This window comes from Phaethon aethereus (assembly GCF_964289735.1).
Source record: "Phaethon aethereus genome assembly, chromosome: 2".
NCBI classification, from domain to species: Eukaryota; Metazoa; Chordata; class Aves; order Phaethontiformes; family Phaethontidae; genus Phaethon; species Phaethon aethereus.
The window spans coordinates 102,200,851-102,216,075 of record NC_138582.1 but is presented as its reverse complement, the minus strand read 5'-3'; the positions used below and the strand labels follow the sequence as shown (position 1 = coordinate 102,216,075).

The 15,225-nt window shown below is 43.7% G+C and overlaps 1 protein-coding gene across 1 annotated transcript in view; it reads left to right on the top strand.

Moving 5' to 3' along the window:
* Positions 1–417: 417 nt before the first annotated feature.
* Positions 418–15,225, top strand: part of MBOAT1 (membrane bound glycerophospholipid O-acyltransferase 1) — a gene marked incomplete at both ends in the record, with an annotated part of 56,169 nt that continues 41,361 nt past the window's right edge. The window contains one exon of the mRNA XM_082014682.1: positions 418–507. Coding sequence (XP_081870808.1) covers positions 418–507 — 90 coding nt within the window. The remainder of the gene's footprint in view (positions 508–15,225) is intronic.

The window sequence follows — 15,225 nt, the reverse complement described above, 5'->3', positions numbered from 1 at the left end:
CACGACGCCGCGGGGGGGTGATGGGAGGGGGAGAGGGGATTCCCTCAGGACGGAGCAGTTGCCTTTCGAATTCGAATCCGGCCGTTATAACGGACCACCCCCCCAGCGCGAGCTTGGACGCCGGCCCCCCGCCCCTTCTGCCGGAGGCGACGGGAGGCGGCAGGTGAGGACCCGGGGATGGCGACGGCGCCCGCCGCCCGTCCCGCCCACGGCCGTTGGCGGCGGCCCCGCCCCGCCGAGCGCCCCCTGCGGCCCGGCGGCCGGCGCAGCGCGGGGCGGTGGCGGGCGGTGCACGCGGCACGCGGAGCGGGCGGGTGGCGGCAGCGGCGGCGGGGCGCGCAGGTGCGCGCGGGCCGGGGGGCGTGTGGCCGGCGCGCGGCGGCGGCGGCGGAGCGGGGCGGGGCGGGGGGATGCAGCATGGCCGAGCCGCCCGGCGCCCCGCACCGCACCACCGGCTCCACCTTGCTGCACCCGCTGAGCGGGCTGCTGGGCATCCCACTGGACCAGGTGAGGCGGCGAGGCGCGGCGGGGCGGCTCTTGCGTGTGTCCCGAAACGGGGCTCTCCCGGCGCGGGGAGGCTCGTCTGTCACAGCCGGGTCGCCGTCGCTGTCCCGCCTGGCATCGGAGGCAGCGGAGAGGCCGCCCCCGCGGACAGCCTTGGGGTAGGAGCGTGTTTCGGCGAGGGGACGGGGCACGGCGGAGCACGGCGAGGGGGGGAGCGGGCCGGGCGGCGCAGCCTTGCCGGTGCCGTCGCGGTGACAGCCCCTTGTTTTCCCCGGGAACGCCTGGCGCGCTTCGCGCTCTTGCAAGGGGCGGCCGCTGGATGCGGCCAGGCACGGTGCTGGAGCCAACTGCGGCAAAGTTTGAAAGGCTGCGGTCGTGGCGGTGCTTGCACCCCTCCCGTTCGCTGCTGGGGGACTGCTCGCGGATGCAGTGCGTCTTGCAAGGAATCGTGACGTTTAAGGCACTGCTGCTTTTGTGGCTGTTGAGGTGTCGAAAGGAGGCGCGGAAGCCTCTCCCAGCCCGGTACCGGTGCCCGGTGGAATTGCAAAAGCACACCTGAAATGCACGGGCACGCGTGCAAAAAGCGGTCTGACGGGTGAGCCAGTTTGTATGAAGTGCTGAACGGCGTCGTGCGTTTTTGCCTGTGGTGTTGTCTGGTTTGTTTATAGGCTCCTAGTTAAGCTGGACCCCTGCAACAGGCAGAAAACGTTGCTCCCCTGCCGCCACCTCTTACCGTCTCTCAAGCCTGCGTGCACCTGCTGCCTTCCTGCGTTCTTTCCAGCAACGAGGAAGTTAGGTCTGGAAATTTGTGCTGACCAGAAAAACTCTCCGCCAAACTACTAGGAGGTAGAGCTCTGCCCTAAGAAACCAGGGCAGCAGAGACGGGCTGGTAAAAATCAACAGAAGATTGAGATTTATTTGCTTTCTTCTGTTTGCAGAGTGGCTGGTGCTATGTGTCATTTTTTACGACTGTTTGGTTTTGAAGTTGAGTAAGAAATACATCATTTTATAGATTAAACCCCTATATCTAACCATGCCATTTTTTTCCTTTTTTAACAGAAAACAGGTGTTGATGCAAAAAAAGAGGTCTGTTGCTTAACACTAAAACAGTCAAAACAATAAAGGCCTATAATTATAAGCTATTAATTTAGGAGAAGGTGCATGAATAGCGATAGCTTTTTTTTTTGCGGTATGCTGTGCCATGATTGATGAATAGGGTAACACGAAAGGAACCAAGAATAGCAAACGTTTACTGTTCCAGCTTGTTTGCGACAGCATGGCGTACGTACAGTGTCAGGCTGATGGTCACCAAACAACGAAGACTTGACAGACTGCAGTTTTCCTTCCTAAGCTTTCCAAAACTTGTCCTTCCATTCAGCCAAGGTGATACAAAGACAATGTTGTCCCTGGAGAAAATTCTCCCCGTGCTCTTACGGGCCTGAGGATGCTTCAGTGTGTCTGGTTACAGGCTGTGTTCATCCCAGGGCCCCGGTCTCCTGGGTGCTGATGGTGGGCACCAGCATGCCTGGTGGTTTGCACCTTGAGCCCGCAGCAGTAGGCGGGGACGGCGTGCTCCAGGGCTGGTGGTGTGGCTGGGCTGTGTGTGCGGGCATGCAGGCGTAGGTGCTGTCCCTGCAAATGGCTCCAGCAGCGCCGAGCAGTGCTGGGCTGGGAGGAAACACTGGGTTTCCTTGCAGAACTGTGCTGGAAGGCAGCTTTCCTCACCTGAAAATCACCTTCCCCTCCACCCCGCCCCCAGGATCCTGCTTAATTGTCCCTACAAGATTATGCTATCAGTCATTTAAAAAAGTCTCCCCCACCTCTCTTATCCCACTGCAATGTGCTGGCCAAGCATCGGGGCTTTTTGCTGTCCTGAAGTAGGAAATACCCAGATGGCTGTATGGAAGCGTTGTGCCACCACTGTCCCCTCAAATGACATGAGTTTCAATTCTGACCTGCAGTGCTTACACCCTCAGAAACAAAATAATAACACTTTCAACATTTTCAGAGAGTTCTTTTGCCAGGTAGGTTGGTTACCTTCCTCATTAGAATGAGAGAGGGCTTTTGCTGAGGGGGAAAAGTTCACTCGCTCCTCTGCGCAGAACGGAGCTCTGCATATGAAAGACTGTTTTGCTGGATACGAATCCCACGTGTAGCAGGGACTGGTTTTATACGAGTCCCTTGTTGCCATGCTGCCAGGCTCTCTATGCCTCCCACTTGGTGGCTTGGCTGCAACACGGCAGATAATCTCTGGTTTGTCACTGTATGTCAGCATCACCGTGCTCGGCCTGTTGGATGGCAACAGCCTAAATCTCCCTCTGGTCCATGTGGCTGGCAGTTCCCCATGGCTGGCCCTGAGCCTTCAAAAATGCCGAGAAGTGCCCAGAGAGCAAGAGAGAAAGGTGCACAGGTGGAGTTTAGACCCTTCAGGTCACTGTGGTACGTGAAAGCCATGTGTGTCTGCCTCTATGTTAAGTGCACAGAGGACCTGTCCCTTCTTTTTTATAGAGATGGATTTCCATGAGGTCTGTGCTATGGGAAAGATTTCAGCCTCTGAGAAAGACCAGAAAAAAATTGAGCTGCAGGTCTGAAAAATAAAGGTCATAATCGTTACCCTTTCACAACAGGGGCAGAAAAGATGTAGCAATGGTAGACAGAAAATGTTTTGTCTTCTAATAAGCAGTTATTGTATCACTCACTGTAGGATGCGTGGATGAACATGAAAAAGTCATTTTTCACATTGGTTGGTTTTTTCATTTAAAAAAATTACAACTTAGGCATAAAACCAGTGCAGAATTACAGAGGGTGCAATTTCTAGCTGCGCTGTGTACCTGGCAGACTGTTCACATTTTATTTAGTAGACAGTGTACTGCATGGAAACATAGCAATGTTTTCTACTTTAGATACTAAAATAATCCTGATGTCTCAGTGTGTGTTTGCATATCTCTTTAATGGATGATTTATCTTTGAATTTAGCATTGAAATATTATTTTTTAAGAAGTGCTATATTCAGTAACAAGATTAATGAGCTTGAAAGAGGATGAAAAGTCTCTCTGTGCTCAATTCATCCTCATATCCCAGGAAAGCAGACTTTGAAGTTTAGCTGACTTGTGTTCTAAAAATATCTGGCTAGGTCAATGACATACCTCCAGCAGCATTTGGAAAAGAGTTTTGGGATTTTATTTTTTTTTCTTGTCACATATGCCCTACATGACTGATTCTGGAATGTCATCCATCCAGTATGCTTACACAGTGACGTTGGGCAAAGTATATATATTTTTTTGGGGTCATATGTGCCCTAAATCACCAATTCTGAGACGTCATCCTCTGGCATAGATCAGGGAGATATGGTAAGTTAAAGATTAAACTTTTAGTTTAGTTTTTTTAATTAGTGTGATTTCTGTAAACAGAGTGCATGTGTATATAAATACAGTGAAGAAATATCTATACTATTTAAAAGTATATTAGAAGTAAGTTTAATGGCATCGTTTATCCTTATGGAGTTTTTACTCCATGCCTTCCTAAGTTCTAGGCACTTCCAGAAGTAATTCAGATTCAAAGGGTTAAGGCATTTGATTAAAAAATGTTGCACTTCTCAAGGTTAGTTTGCAGTACCCTTGATATCCCTGGTTACCTATTGCCTTGGAAGTAGCAGTCCAAATGCAAATCCTCAACTGCCATACAACAAACCTTACATTTTAACAGGTCTTACCCTGACCGATGTCAGTACCAAGTTTGTTGACTTTCAGGGAAATATGTTCTGTGTTCAAGGGCATGCTTTAAAAAAAAAAAAAAAGTAGTATGAGCATCTTCTCAAGTTTGTATCGGAGAGCTTCTAACTTCAGTGTTTTCATTGATGAGGCCAGCTGTGTTTCCCCAAAGGGGAAAAAATGTGCATTTAAACTTAATTTTGGATACTTTGCCTGCTGGTTGTACACCTTCTTTTTCATTTTAATCCTTTCATTGGAGCTGGTCTGCATATTTATGTTTTGGCAGCAGTTTAAATAAAACACTAACTCTGTGGGGGGACTGTGGGACATGCTTCTGAATCTTGGAATAGTTGAAGTATTAGAGATATCTTCCCACTGTTCCTTGAGTTTGAATAGTTCTCTGCCCAAAGCATGCTGATGCATTGGTTTAAAAGAGGAGAAAGAAGAAAAAAGTATATGTATATTTTTTTCCTTTTACAAAAATCAACATGAATTTGGATCCCAAAATCAGGGGTTGTTTTGTTAAACTTCACATTTTTCAGCTCTTTCGCTGCCCGACTTCAGTTTTGCTTCTACACTTTCCAGTTTAACTAATCAGCAGATTTGTTAGTCCCAAGCCTCTTTGCATGATTTTTCTAATCCACATTTCAGGCAGTGAAAAGCCTAATAAAAAAAATGAGCTTTCTAGGAACTCAACAGGCTTAGGTTGGGAACTTTAAGGTTCCTTTAATGGCTGTTAATAGGAGCATTAGAAGATGTAGTGCTGAAGAAAAAAAAAAATTGTTACAGACTGAAGTGAGATAAAGAAAGATAGAAGTTCACTGAAGACATAAGTGGGATTAGTATTTGTTTTTTACCTGAAAAAAGCTACTCTAAGGCCACAGCAATAGCTGTCCATGTTTGGTATGAACCATGCTACATTTTAATTCCCAAATGCCAGTCATTCTGCAATTGAAAAGTCAGTGTTTTCATTTTGAATTGCAGCAGTACTTGTCAGATTTTAACGCCTCCCTGCCTGACACCCTCAACTGCAAAAAATAAAGCTGTGTAACTTTTAGTTATTTGAGAAACAGTAAGCAAAATGAAATTTGAAATGAACATCTTAAAAGACATTTATAGAGAGATATTACTTAGGTTGCCAACACCGATTTTAATTTTGATATTTTCTGACTTTTGAGTACCCAGATTTTCTAAAACTACTGTCCTTAAAAGAAATCATTAGCTTTTTACTATAATGGCATGAGGGACATAGCGTTTGACTTAAAGAATAGAGGTATAGTCTTGCTGACCCTGTTTTGGGTCCCTGGTTAAACAGGTGCCTGCGAGCAGGACAGTTCATGGTGCTCGTGGGCTGCACAGCTTTTCTGTGCATTTAAAACAAATCCGCTCTCTAACTTGTTGCACCTGCTTGTGCAGGGCCCAAGGTTCTCTATGTTCCTGAGACATAGGTACAGTACTTTCCAAAGATGAAGGCCATCTCCAAAGCATTTCTTTCTCTTCAGGTCAGCTATTACTAACAATTGCAATGTTACACATTTTCCTCTGCCTTGGAAACGTGCTGCCTTTTTCAATGTTTTCTCACTCAGTTTGGCACTTCAGTCTTCAACCTCATGGCTGATGTCTTGATACTATGGGCGTAAATATTTCCACATCCCTCATGCCTTGAAAACAGAGTCTGTCCTATTAAGTTTTTCATTTGGCAAGGGGCAAAAGTGCAACTGGAATCAGCTGCTTGCAATTTTTCCCCTTTTAAGCACTTTCCTTCTCATTTGTGTTAAATGAGATCTGGAAAAATAAACGTTGAAGTGCTGCATAAAGTTTCCTGAAACCTTCTCTGCACATTAATCACACCAGCACTGATTTAGTGGTGCTCTGCAGCTATTTTGAGACAATATAAAGTAGTGACGAAGAATCTTGGGCTCCAGCCTAGGGGTCTAGGCACTGAGCACAGAACTGGCTCTGTGCTTTCAGGGGAGCCCCCGATGCTTAGGATTTACTGCGCGTTGGCCAGCCTGGCACGATATTTAATGCCCTGGCTGCTCCTTGGCTCCCATCACAGTTCACGAGAACGGGCAGCGCTTGAGGCAGATTTGCCAAACTGTAAGTGGTTCTGGTAATCCCTGGGCAGGGGAGGCTGCAGCGCTGGGCTTGGCATCAGTGCAGAGGTGAATCTGGCCTTCGGTACTTGTCCAAAACCAAGTAAAAAGTCTGATGTCAATGGGCCGTGTTTCTCTTTGGAGTGAAAAAATCCCTCTGCATGTCACCTAGTAGTTACAGGTAACGTGGAGGATACCTCACCTCCTGGATGCTCCGGGAGTCTAGTGAGGGTACTCAAGGAGGGCTTCCAGAAACTCAAGCTTGCTCTTAAGAGTACAGCCCAATGCATAAATTTCTACTGTCCTTTACTAATAGTGTGGGTATTTACGTTAACATGTAGTTTGGACCAGGGGTATGCTTTGGGAATGAATCTCCTGACTGTCCCCACTTAGGACAATTTGTATGTGAAGTGGCCCCGGAGCATCTGCCCAGGGTTGCTTTCTGAGTATATGGAGCCGAAGGATGCGCCCCAGGAGCCTGCAGCCTTTCAGCTGCTAAAGGGCACACGGCTCGCAGTGGCAGAGTTCAGCTCCTCAGGAGTGAGACCCTCCAGACAACGAGTCGCGTGAATGTGGGGTCCTCATCCTTAGCTGTTCTGCTCTTCTGACTGACTTCTGCTGCACCACACTGCTTGCTAAGATGGCCACAGAGGAAATCTCTGACCTTCATTTGGTGGATCCTTCAGAGCATAGCACTGGTCAGGCTTGTTTGGTCACTTCTGACAATGTGGAATCCAATCTGCACTGGGCTCAGCTGGGTCAGCCTGTCCTGTCCCTGCCGACGGGGAGAAGGGCAGGTGGACACAAACAGCCAAGGGGAAACCAAGGGTGGTCCCTCCCCAGAGCAAGGCGGGATTTGAGCATTCTCCCTTCTTACGATCATGACTGGAAATGTTCATTTTTCACTAGTCCTTTTTTCCCTGGCTTAAGGCATTTTAAAGAGCTTTTGCAGAATTGTAGGTGAGAACCAAAGCAGAAACAAAAGCACAAGCAATAGTTTGTGACATAAATGGGTTTTTTAGAACTTTTTATGGCAGTGCTACTTACAGTATGTTGCATCCTTAATGAAGTTGTATGGGAGATAATTTTTTTTTACTGTGATTTGGCCTTTCCTCATGATAAAATTTCAAGCTTAAAGAAAAAAAAATCTCAACAACATTAGGAAAAAACCTTCTAAATGTATTTTTGAAACACATAAATTGAAACAACACCTGAGTCTGTGTATCTGCCTGGTAAGTCTCAGCCAAAAATCTGGCAATCCTATGGAATAGCAACTTTAAAAATTGTTGGCCAGTATCAGATTATATTCTGCGGTCTTCAACTTCAGTCAGTGAGTCAGGCCGGGGATGTCTGGGAAGGAAAAAGGAGGCAAGAAAACACTCCTTTAGATCAGTCTTTTTGGATTGCAGGCAGAATACTAAAAAAACCAAATAACAATTTCAGGCCAAGAAAGAAATTTCAGCTGCTGGCTGTCGTGCACAGGGTGAGTGTTTGCTGCTTCTGCAGGCCTTGGTCTTGTGACAAAAGCTCTAATTGGACTTGAGCAGTTTCTTCATTTGTGGTTTCTTGTTCTAGTGCAGTTTGGCACTGGTATGCAGATAGGGCAGGAATGGGGAAGGCAAAAGGGCAAGGCAAAACCCAAGATATTTGAGGACCCTCCACTCCCAGTGTTTCGTGAATAACTTCCATGCTTGTTTCCTGCTCATGTATCAGTTGTATTTAAACTTTTTTTCTTTTTAAAGGACTGCTGAGTAGACAAGATTTAATTATTAACTCTTACACCTAGCTTAAATGACATTATAAACTGGTGAAAGTGTTTTTTTTTTTCCTGTTATCAGTGCAAGGGAGTGTTAAGGAGTAGTACAGTACTGGCTTTGTTTATCTCATGTGTGCACACATAGAGGCAGGTTCAAATCACTGACTTCTAAGGTTTGCAGCAAGTATTTACCCCAGCAAATTCCAGCTGATAGATCAATGATTTATCTATTTGAGAGATTTTTAGAATTACTTTGTTCACTCACAAGCGGAGTTTGTCTTGCGCTTACACTTCTTATGCAGCAGGGTTTCGCAGGATGTTTTTGCCAACTGTGCTGTACTGAAGGTGAGGAAAAACAAGTGTAGACAAATGGTTTGCAGACAGTGACTGGGAAGTTAAAGGACTTACTCTTTGAATTAAATCCAGTTTTTGATGGCAGTGTTACGCATCCACAGTGCATTGTAGGCACTGTTAGCACCCACAGCTGTTTATGCCTTTGTGTGTATGTTTGTGTTCATGCTAATTCTCTTAAGGCAAAAAAATTGTGGTCTGTAGTTGCCACAGCAACAATAACACTGCACTCAGTGTATGGGTGTTTTTTGGCTATTTTATACAAGTATGTTGAAAGTGTAGGCATATTGCTGTGATACATTGTGAAATATGATAGACTCTTAAGAGAGGAAGCATTTGTTTGTTTTTCATTCAGAGAATGTAACTTTGATTTAGTGTTACCTTTATTACTACTTCTCTGCTAGGGCGCTAGTTCCCAATTGCAAACATAACATTGCACAGAGGAAAATGGGCTCAGCAGTTTGGAAAAAGAAAGTTTTAGAGTTGTTCTGCTGATGCTAACCAGCAAATAAAATGAGGATTAGTGCAAAGAATGGTCCAGGTCAGAGGAAAATGGGTGACATAATTGTGTTTCTGTCCCATTGTAGTTGCTCTTGTCAATTGAAAGATGACTGTAGCTGTTCTTTGCAGAATGAAAATATGAACAAGATAAGAAAAAAAATTACAGGGTAGGCTTCTTAAAAATGCAAAAGCAAAGTGAGGGAACTGGGTGGTTTGCTTTAGGAATGTGACTGTTAAGAAGGATCATGGTGAAAGTATATGTGAGCAGCATAAATGAAATAGATCTAGGACTTCTTCCCTTCTGTCTCCCAGTGTTTCTCCATGTGAAGAGAAAAATGTGATAACATTGGAAGGCTGCAGATTCAACAGTGGTTAAAATGAAGGTGTTTTTCATGCAGTCCAGAAACAGACTGTGAAACCCATTTCAACAGGAGGCTGCCAAGAACTTGGCCAGAGGCAGTGAGGACTTGGATGTTTATGTGAAAACATGAGTATCCAGAGTAAGATACTTAATAGCTTAAAAGGCAAAGCTTTTGGAAGTACGTATCCTTTTGCCGGATCCTTTCAGGGCCCATCCCCTCTGCAAGCACTGGTTTCTGGCAGCTCTGCCTCTGGTGTTGCTGATGCTTTTGGGATCCCGAGTTGCTGCTGGCAGCCCCAAGTGCAGCTGCTCCTGTTAAGAGTGAGTGGGTCTGCTAGAGTCGTCATCCCCTTCCAAGGGCTTGACTCGACACTGGATTTGTCATTTGAGTTTTTCCCTGTGGTGATACAGCAGGAAGCAGCCCATCTCTGTAAGGAAGATCAGTCAATGCCCAAGCAGGATCTCTCCTCCAGCATCCCACTTCCAAGGAGCCCAAGCTACAGCTATCCTTCTATCAGTTTATATAGAAAGTAACTGGCCCCTTATATGCTTTGCCATGCATTTCCCTCTTGGTTATCCTCTTATTTGTCTGTTCTGATTTTTAACTGTTGGGGTCTTTTTTTGTCCATATGCTGAGCATTTCCTCTCTGTTCAGTTCATGCTGCATATCTTTAATGCTGTACTTGTGGGTTCTGTGATCTGAATATTCTCTTTGAAGAGACTACACCAGCAGGTGTAGTGTCTGGTGTAGTCTGCCTTCATCCTTTCATAGGATTCTGACATCCTGATCAGTAGTCTGTTGTCTAACTGTTTATCAATCATACATTTTACATGCACCATTACCTCAATTGCCTAACTATCTCGGTCAGGCTTCCTGGTTGGTTTTTTTTTTTTTGGCCTGGATAGAGTTGAGTCAGTGTTTAAATGATTATTCGGAGGAAACTGATTCCATATCTGCCTCCCCTTTTTCCTTTTTCTCTGACACTTCAGTTTTTGAGCAAAGTCATTAATAAGGGCAACATACCAGACCGGTTTAGAAGACCCTAAATGGCAAGTGTGCCTCTGTTTCCTGTGTCTAGGATCAGGTCTTTGCAATTGCTTGGACTATTTCTGCCTATGAGATGGTGGCCTCATTTATTTGCTGGCAGGTGGAACTACTGGCTTGTGCCCTGGAGAGGCTTTGAGAAGTCAATGGGGACCCAGGTCCCTGGTCATCCCCTTCCAAGTCTCCTCTCCCTTGTCCAGTATAAAGTACGTGCTGCTCATTGGTTGGGTGCCTTCCAGCATCAGGGAAGCTGATACACTACCACGCTCTGCACTTCAGTGCTATGGTATCAGTGGGAAAAATTCCATCTGCATTTTGAGATATTCTTAGGTTTGCTAAAAATTAAACCTGAAATGCTTTCTCAAAGTGCTTTCTGAGATAGCCAGCTGTTAGTGGTACAAAACCTTGCGATAGAAAAATGGAAATAAATATTGTGAGCCAGCTGTGTAGATCATGCAATGTGCTAGTTCTTTTAAAGCATGTTTTTTTAGGATTTATGTGTAAAGGGCTTGTTTGAAAGGGAAGTTATAATTATTTATGCAACTTAAAGGATTGTTGAATTTCTTTTTCCTGGCTAGGTTTAAGTTCATAGGGTATTTCGAGAAGAGCTCACTTGGAGTTTCTGGAATTTTGTTGCTGTGCCTTGTTTCTTGGACAGTAAGTTGCCTGTTACTGCATCACTGTAGGAGCATCACTGTAATCGTTCTAAAATGTAAGGACATTTTTTTTTTTTCCAAACTGTTAAAGGGGAAAAAATGAGACTTATTCCTGTTGCCTAATGATTGCTGTCCTTTGTAAAGGAAGGCAAGTTAAGTGTCTGCTATCGCTGACTCATAAGCATGGCAAGAATATGCCTGGGGAAAAAAATAATACGGTGTCTCAGTAATACAATCGTATGTGGGTTTTTTTCCTCCTGATATGGCAGTTATCTTTGGAAAATATCTATGTTATACCCCAAAGTTCTGCTGTACTGCATGCAAATAGAAGTATGGAACTCTAGTGGGGGATATACAAAGAAGGCAGCCTGCTTTTAATGAGGCAAGGAAATTGAATTTTTTTCTCAAGTATAGTATAGTGCAAATGAAATCAATTTATAGCAAAATCCTAGTATCTTTTTTTTTTTATTGTTTACATTTCTTTATGCTTATTCACCAACGGACACTTGCTCATGCTGTGTGTTTTCCTGTTAGTTTTTGTTTTGATTTCGTTGCTTTCGTTGCTAGGTTTGAAAACTAGGAAATCTTTTTTTTTTTTTTTTTTTTTTTGAGGGGGTAACCCCTGGAATTCATTCAGGGCTTGACTTTTTGGAAAGGTACTAATGATTTCCAGATAGTTTAGTGACAGTTGAGATGTTTGACTTACGCCGAGTCCTAAGCGTTTGTCATCTCCAAGTTACTTGTTTTCAATAGTGTCTGAAGTTGAGTGCCTAAAATTAGACATGCTCTGAAGTTCAGCTTCCAGAGATATTTGCTGTAGATGTAAGGTGCTTGTAACACAGGCATAACTAAACAGCTGGGCTATGTTCTTGTCTTCTTCGTTCAAGATCCAAAATAAATGAGCATGAAGTGAGAGTGCTGCAAACTCTGAGCAGAAATAAGGAAGGAAAAACCAGCCACAACAGGATATTGTCGCTGTACACATTTTATTGGTGGCTTTTCTTCCTGCCACAGTTATGAAGGGATTAAAAATAAGTCTGCAGCTCACGTGAATGAAGGTTAGATAAATATATCTTATATTAAACAGCATAGAGCAATAACTTTACTTTTAAACTGTGGAACAATAGGGAACAGCAGTATTTTATGACTATGAAATCTTATGATTGTGAAAGCAAATATCTGAAGTTGGCAGTTATAGAGGCTTGCTAATTCTACACAGTCACTGTTATAGCAAAGGAATGAAACAAAGGTAATTGTGCTTGAATTGAAAAAAACCCCCACCCATACACCGCTCTTTGGAAATAGGCTAAAAAATGAAGGGAAAAAGCTATCTAGAAAATTTGCTTGCCAGCAGTATCAAGGGCCATGGTGGAAATGGGGGACTCTGCAAGCAACTGCAGAATATAAAGTTTTCATTGTTCATGGAAACAGAGGGAGTGAGTTACTAACTGTTATGTTTGCAAAGATAATTGCCAAAATGCAAACTGAAAATATGATTTTTCCCAGTCAAATAAATGGGTCTGACTAAAGTTTACTACTAAAAAAAGTGGTTCTGCGTCTTCCCCTTGTGCCATGCTTATTTTTCTTCTCTTGTGAAAACAACCTCTCAGTCGTGCATCTGCACAGGTTCAACTGACTGAAAATTAACTCTAAAAAAGAAAAAATTAGAGCAGATTCACTGCAGGTTTTCCCTGGCCTTTACTGACGGCTTCCCAAAAATGTTTGTGTATCCTCTTCTGCCTGTGAAGGAGTTCCATGTTGAAAGGTAGCTGGGAATATTTTCTGTACCCCCGTTAGTAAATTCTGTGGCTCTGCAGTGTTAGAAATGGTACGGTGGTATCTGTGCCCTGTATTTTGCTAGGTTGGAACATGGGCAGAAGTAGACAGATCTTCACCTCTCTATGTTGATGTACCATGAAGTGATGTTTTTAAGCTCAACTGAAAGCATTTTCTTTGTTGTTCACATGGGTTTTCCTTCTCTTGTTCTGCCTGTGCTGTTACTGGGTGTTTCGGAGGTGTAAAACTGCTTAGACAAGGAAGAGGACAGGAAGAACTGAGGTTTGCAGCACCTGCAGAAGCAGGAAACTGGGTGTGTTTGACTACACCCATCGTGTAGGAGCATTCTCACCCTAAAACTCTTCTACACATATCTGACAGTAGATATACTAGTAATTTTTTTTCAGAAGTCCCTCCTGGTTGGCACTTTTTTTTTTCTTCCCCTCCACCCCACTATATTCCAGGCCCTTGAAGTGGGCTTAGTTTATTGCAGAATACCAGCTTCTAGAATATGATACCATTTAATGGTGCCTCTAAGTGGTAAACTAAAAAGTAGAGCACCAGGAACTGTGGGTCATTTTTGAAAATTTCATTTATTGCAACTAAATGGAAGTCCAGTGTCACAGCCCAGAGATTTCTTTTTGCTTCTGTTAAAGTTAATGAGTGTAGTATGGCTACTGTTGATCTTTGTAAGTCTGCAGTGTACATTTCTACATCTAAACTTACTCATCTAGATTGCTTTTATAGTCAAAGTACCTGGTTTAGACTTGTGTTTTAGGATTAGATGAATTGCAAGCTAGAATTGCCTTTTTTCCCCATTGACAATAAAGGAAATTTAGATGGGCTAGCTCAGGTATCAACATCAGTGTTAGGACAGATAAATTCTACCCCTTCCTCTAGGAAAGTCCTTGCATAAATTTTTAAAGCATGTCCCAGTATGCTAAATTTTACAGTGCCATTGTTTTAAGTTACTATGAGCATGATTGAGCATTTAAATACAGGATGTTCCAGATTTTTGAATGTGTAAGGGCCTAATAAATTCTTATGCAGTACCATTGCAATGTCTGAAAGGTTTAGTCTTTGATCAAGCCACTTAATTACAAGGATAATGTCCCTAAATTTAACACAGTGCTGACAGTTTCTACAGTGGGGAAAAAAAGTCCAACTTTCTTTTGGTTTGTAATAACTTGTGAAGTTGGCACTTTTTTCCCCTTACTGATGTTTGTTTCTTTCTGTTTTGTGCACTTGCTGGGATATCACTGGGATAATATGAACAAAACTGATCTGTTTGTATTGGTGTGTATTTTTAAAGACCACTGTCACATTTTTCTATAGAAAAGGAACTGAAAATAGAATTGCACAGACATTGCAACAGCAGTAACGGGGCAAGTTATTTTAGCTGTGCCAATTCCCATTCTAGTGAAGGATTGCACTTTAAGCCTACTGTTTTATTTTTAAAGTGGTGAATATGTGCAGGCGCGAGGCTTTCATTTGGCCTGAAAGTTAAGTGTGTTTCTGAATTGGGACTTTAGAAACATTGCTGTAAGGATCCTGCCATTCCTACATTCATGCAACTCCCATTGGTATTTGGGGAATATAATTTACATCGAAGCCACAGAAAGACATGCCAGCAGGGTGGCTGGGTATACACACATATGTCTGTATTGTCTTCCTTCTTTGCGTTTTGAATAAATCAGCTATGTACATATGTCAGTATGTAGACAAAATTAAAAGGTGCTTGACTTGCTGTACTGTATTCTAAGTTTTCAAAAACTAAATCTCTAAATCTGGGTGGAAAACGCAGATCTGTGTTGATGCTACTCTTAACACTGCTGCTTTGAAGTTATTTACTGAAAGATACAAAAGTAGTAACCGGACTGAAATCTCCAGAGCAGTTAGGCTGGTGAACTCGAGCTGGATCATGTCTGATGAAACCTGTCTTGACCCTGTTTCTTTTTTGTTGCTGATCTACTGTCTGTGATGGATGAGGTGACAGTGTTGGAGAGCAAGGGCTAGGCAATGCTCTTGAGCGGTTGTGTGAAAATAATTGTTTGGGGTTAGGGAGCACTCATCAGGTCTGAAAAGACCAGCTGGGAACTAATTTCTGAGAAAAAGATGAGTAACTGGTGCATTTAACTAATTATTATGAAAACTAAGGATCCAAGCTCCAGTTAGTTGCCTGAGCCCTATAAGTGGCAAAGAAAAGGGGGAAAGAGTGCTGTGGTGTGCCAGCCATGGGAGGTTCCTAGAGCTCCAGGGACTTTCAGAGGAGGCTTTGCAGGTACTCAAGTCTCTGCTTTGTTGTATTTTACTCTCCTGGAGCTGTTGTTTTCCTTGTTTCTATTCATTTTCACTTCAGCATCTGTCTCCCAACTTTGCATTTGCTTAAATCGTGTCTTCTGAGTGGACCCTGTGAGAAGAGCTGGACTGATGGAGTAATGTGGTGATAAGGTTCCCGCGTCATGAGTA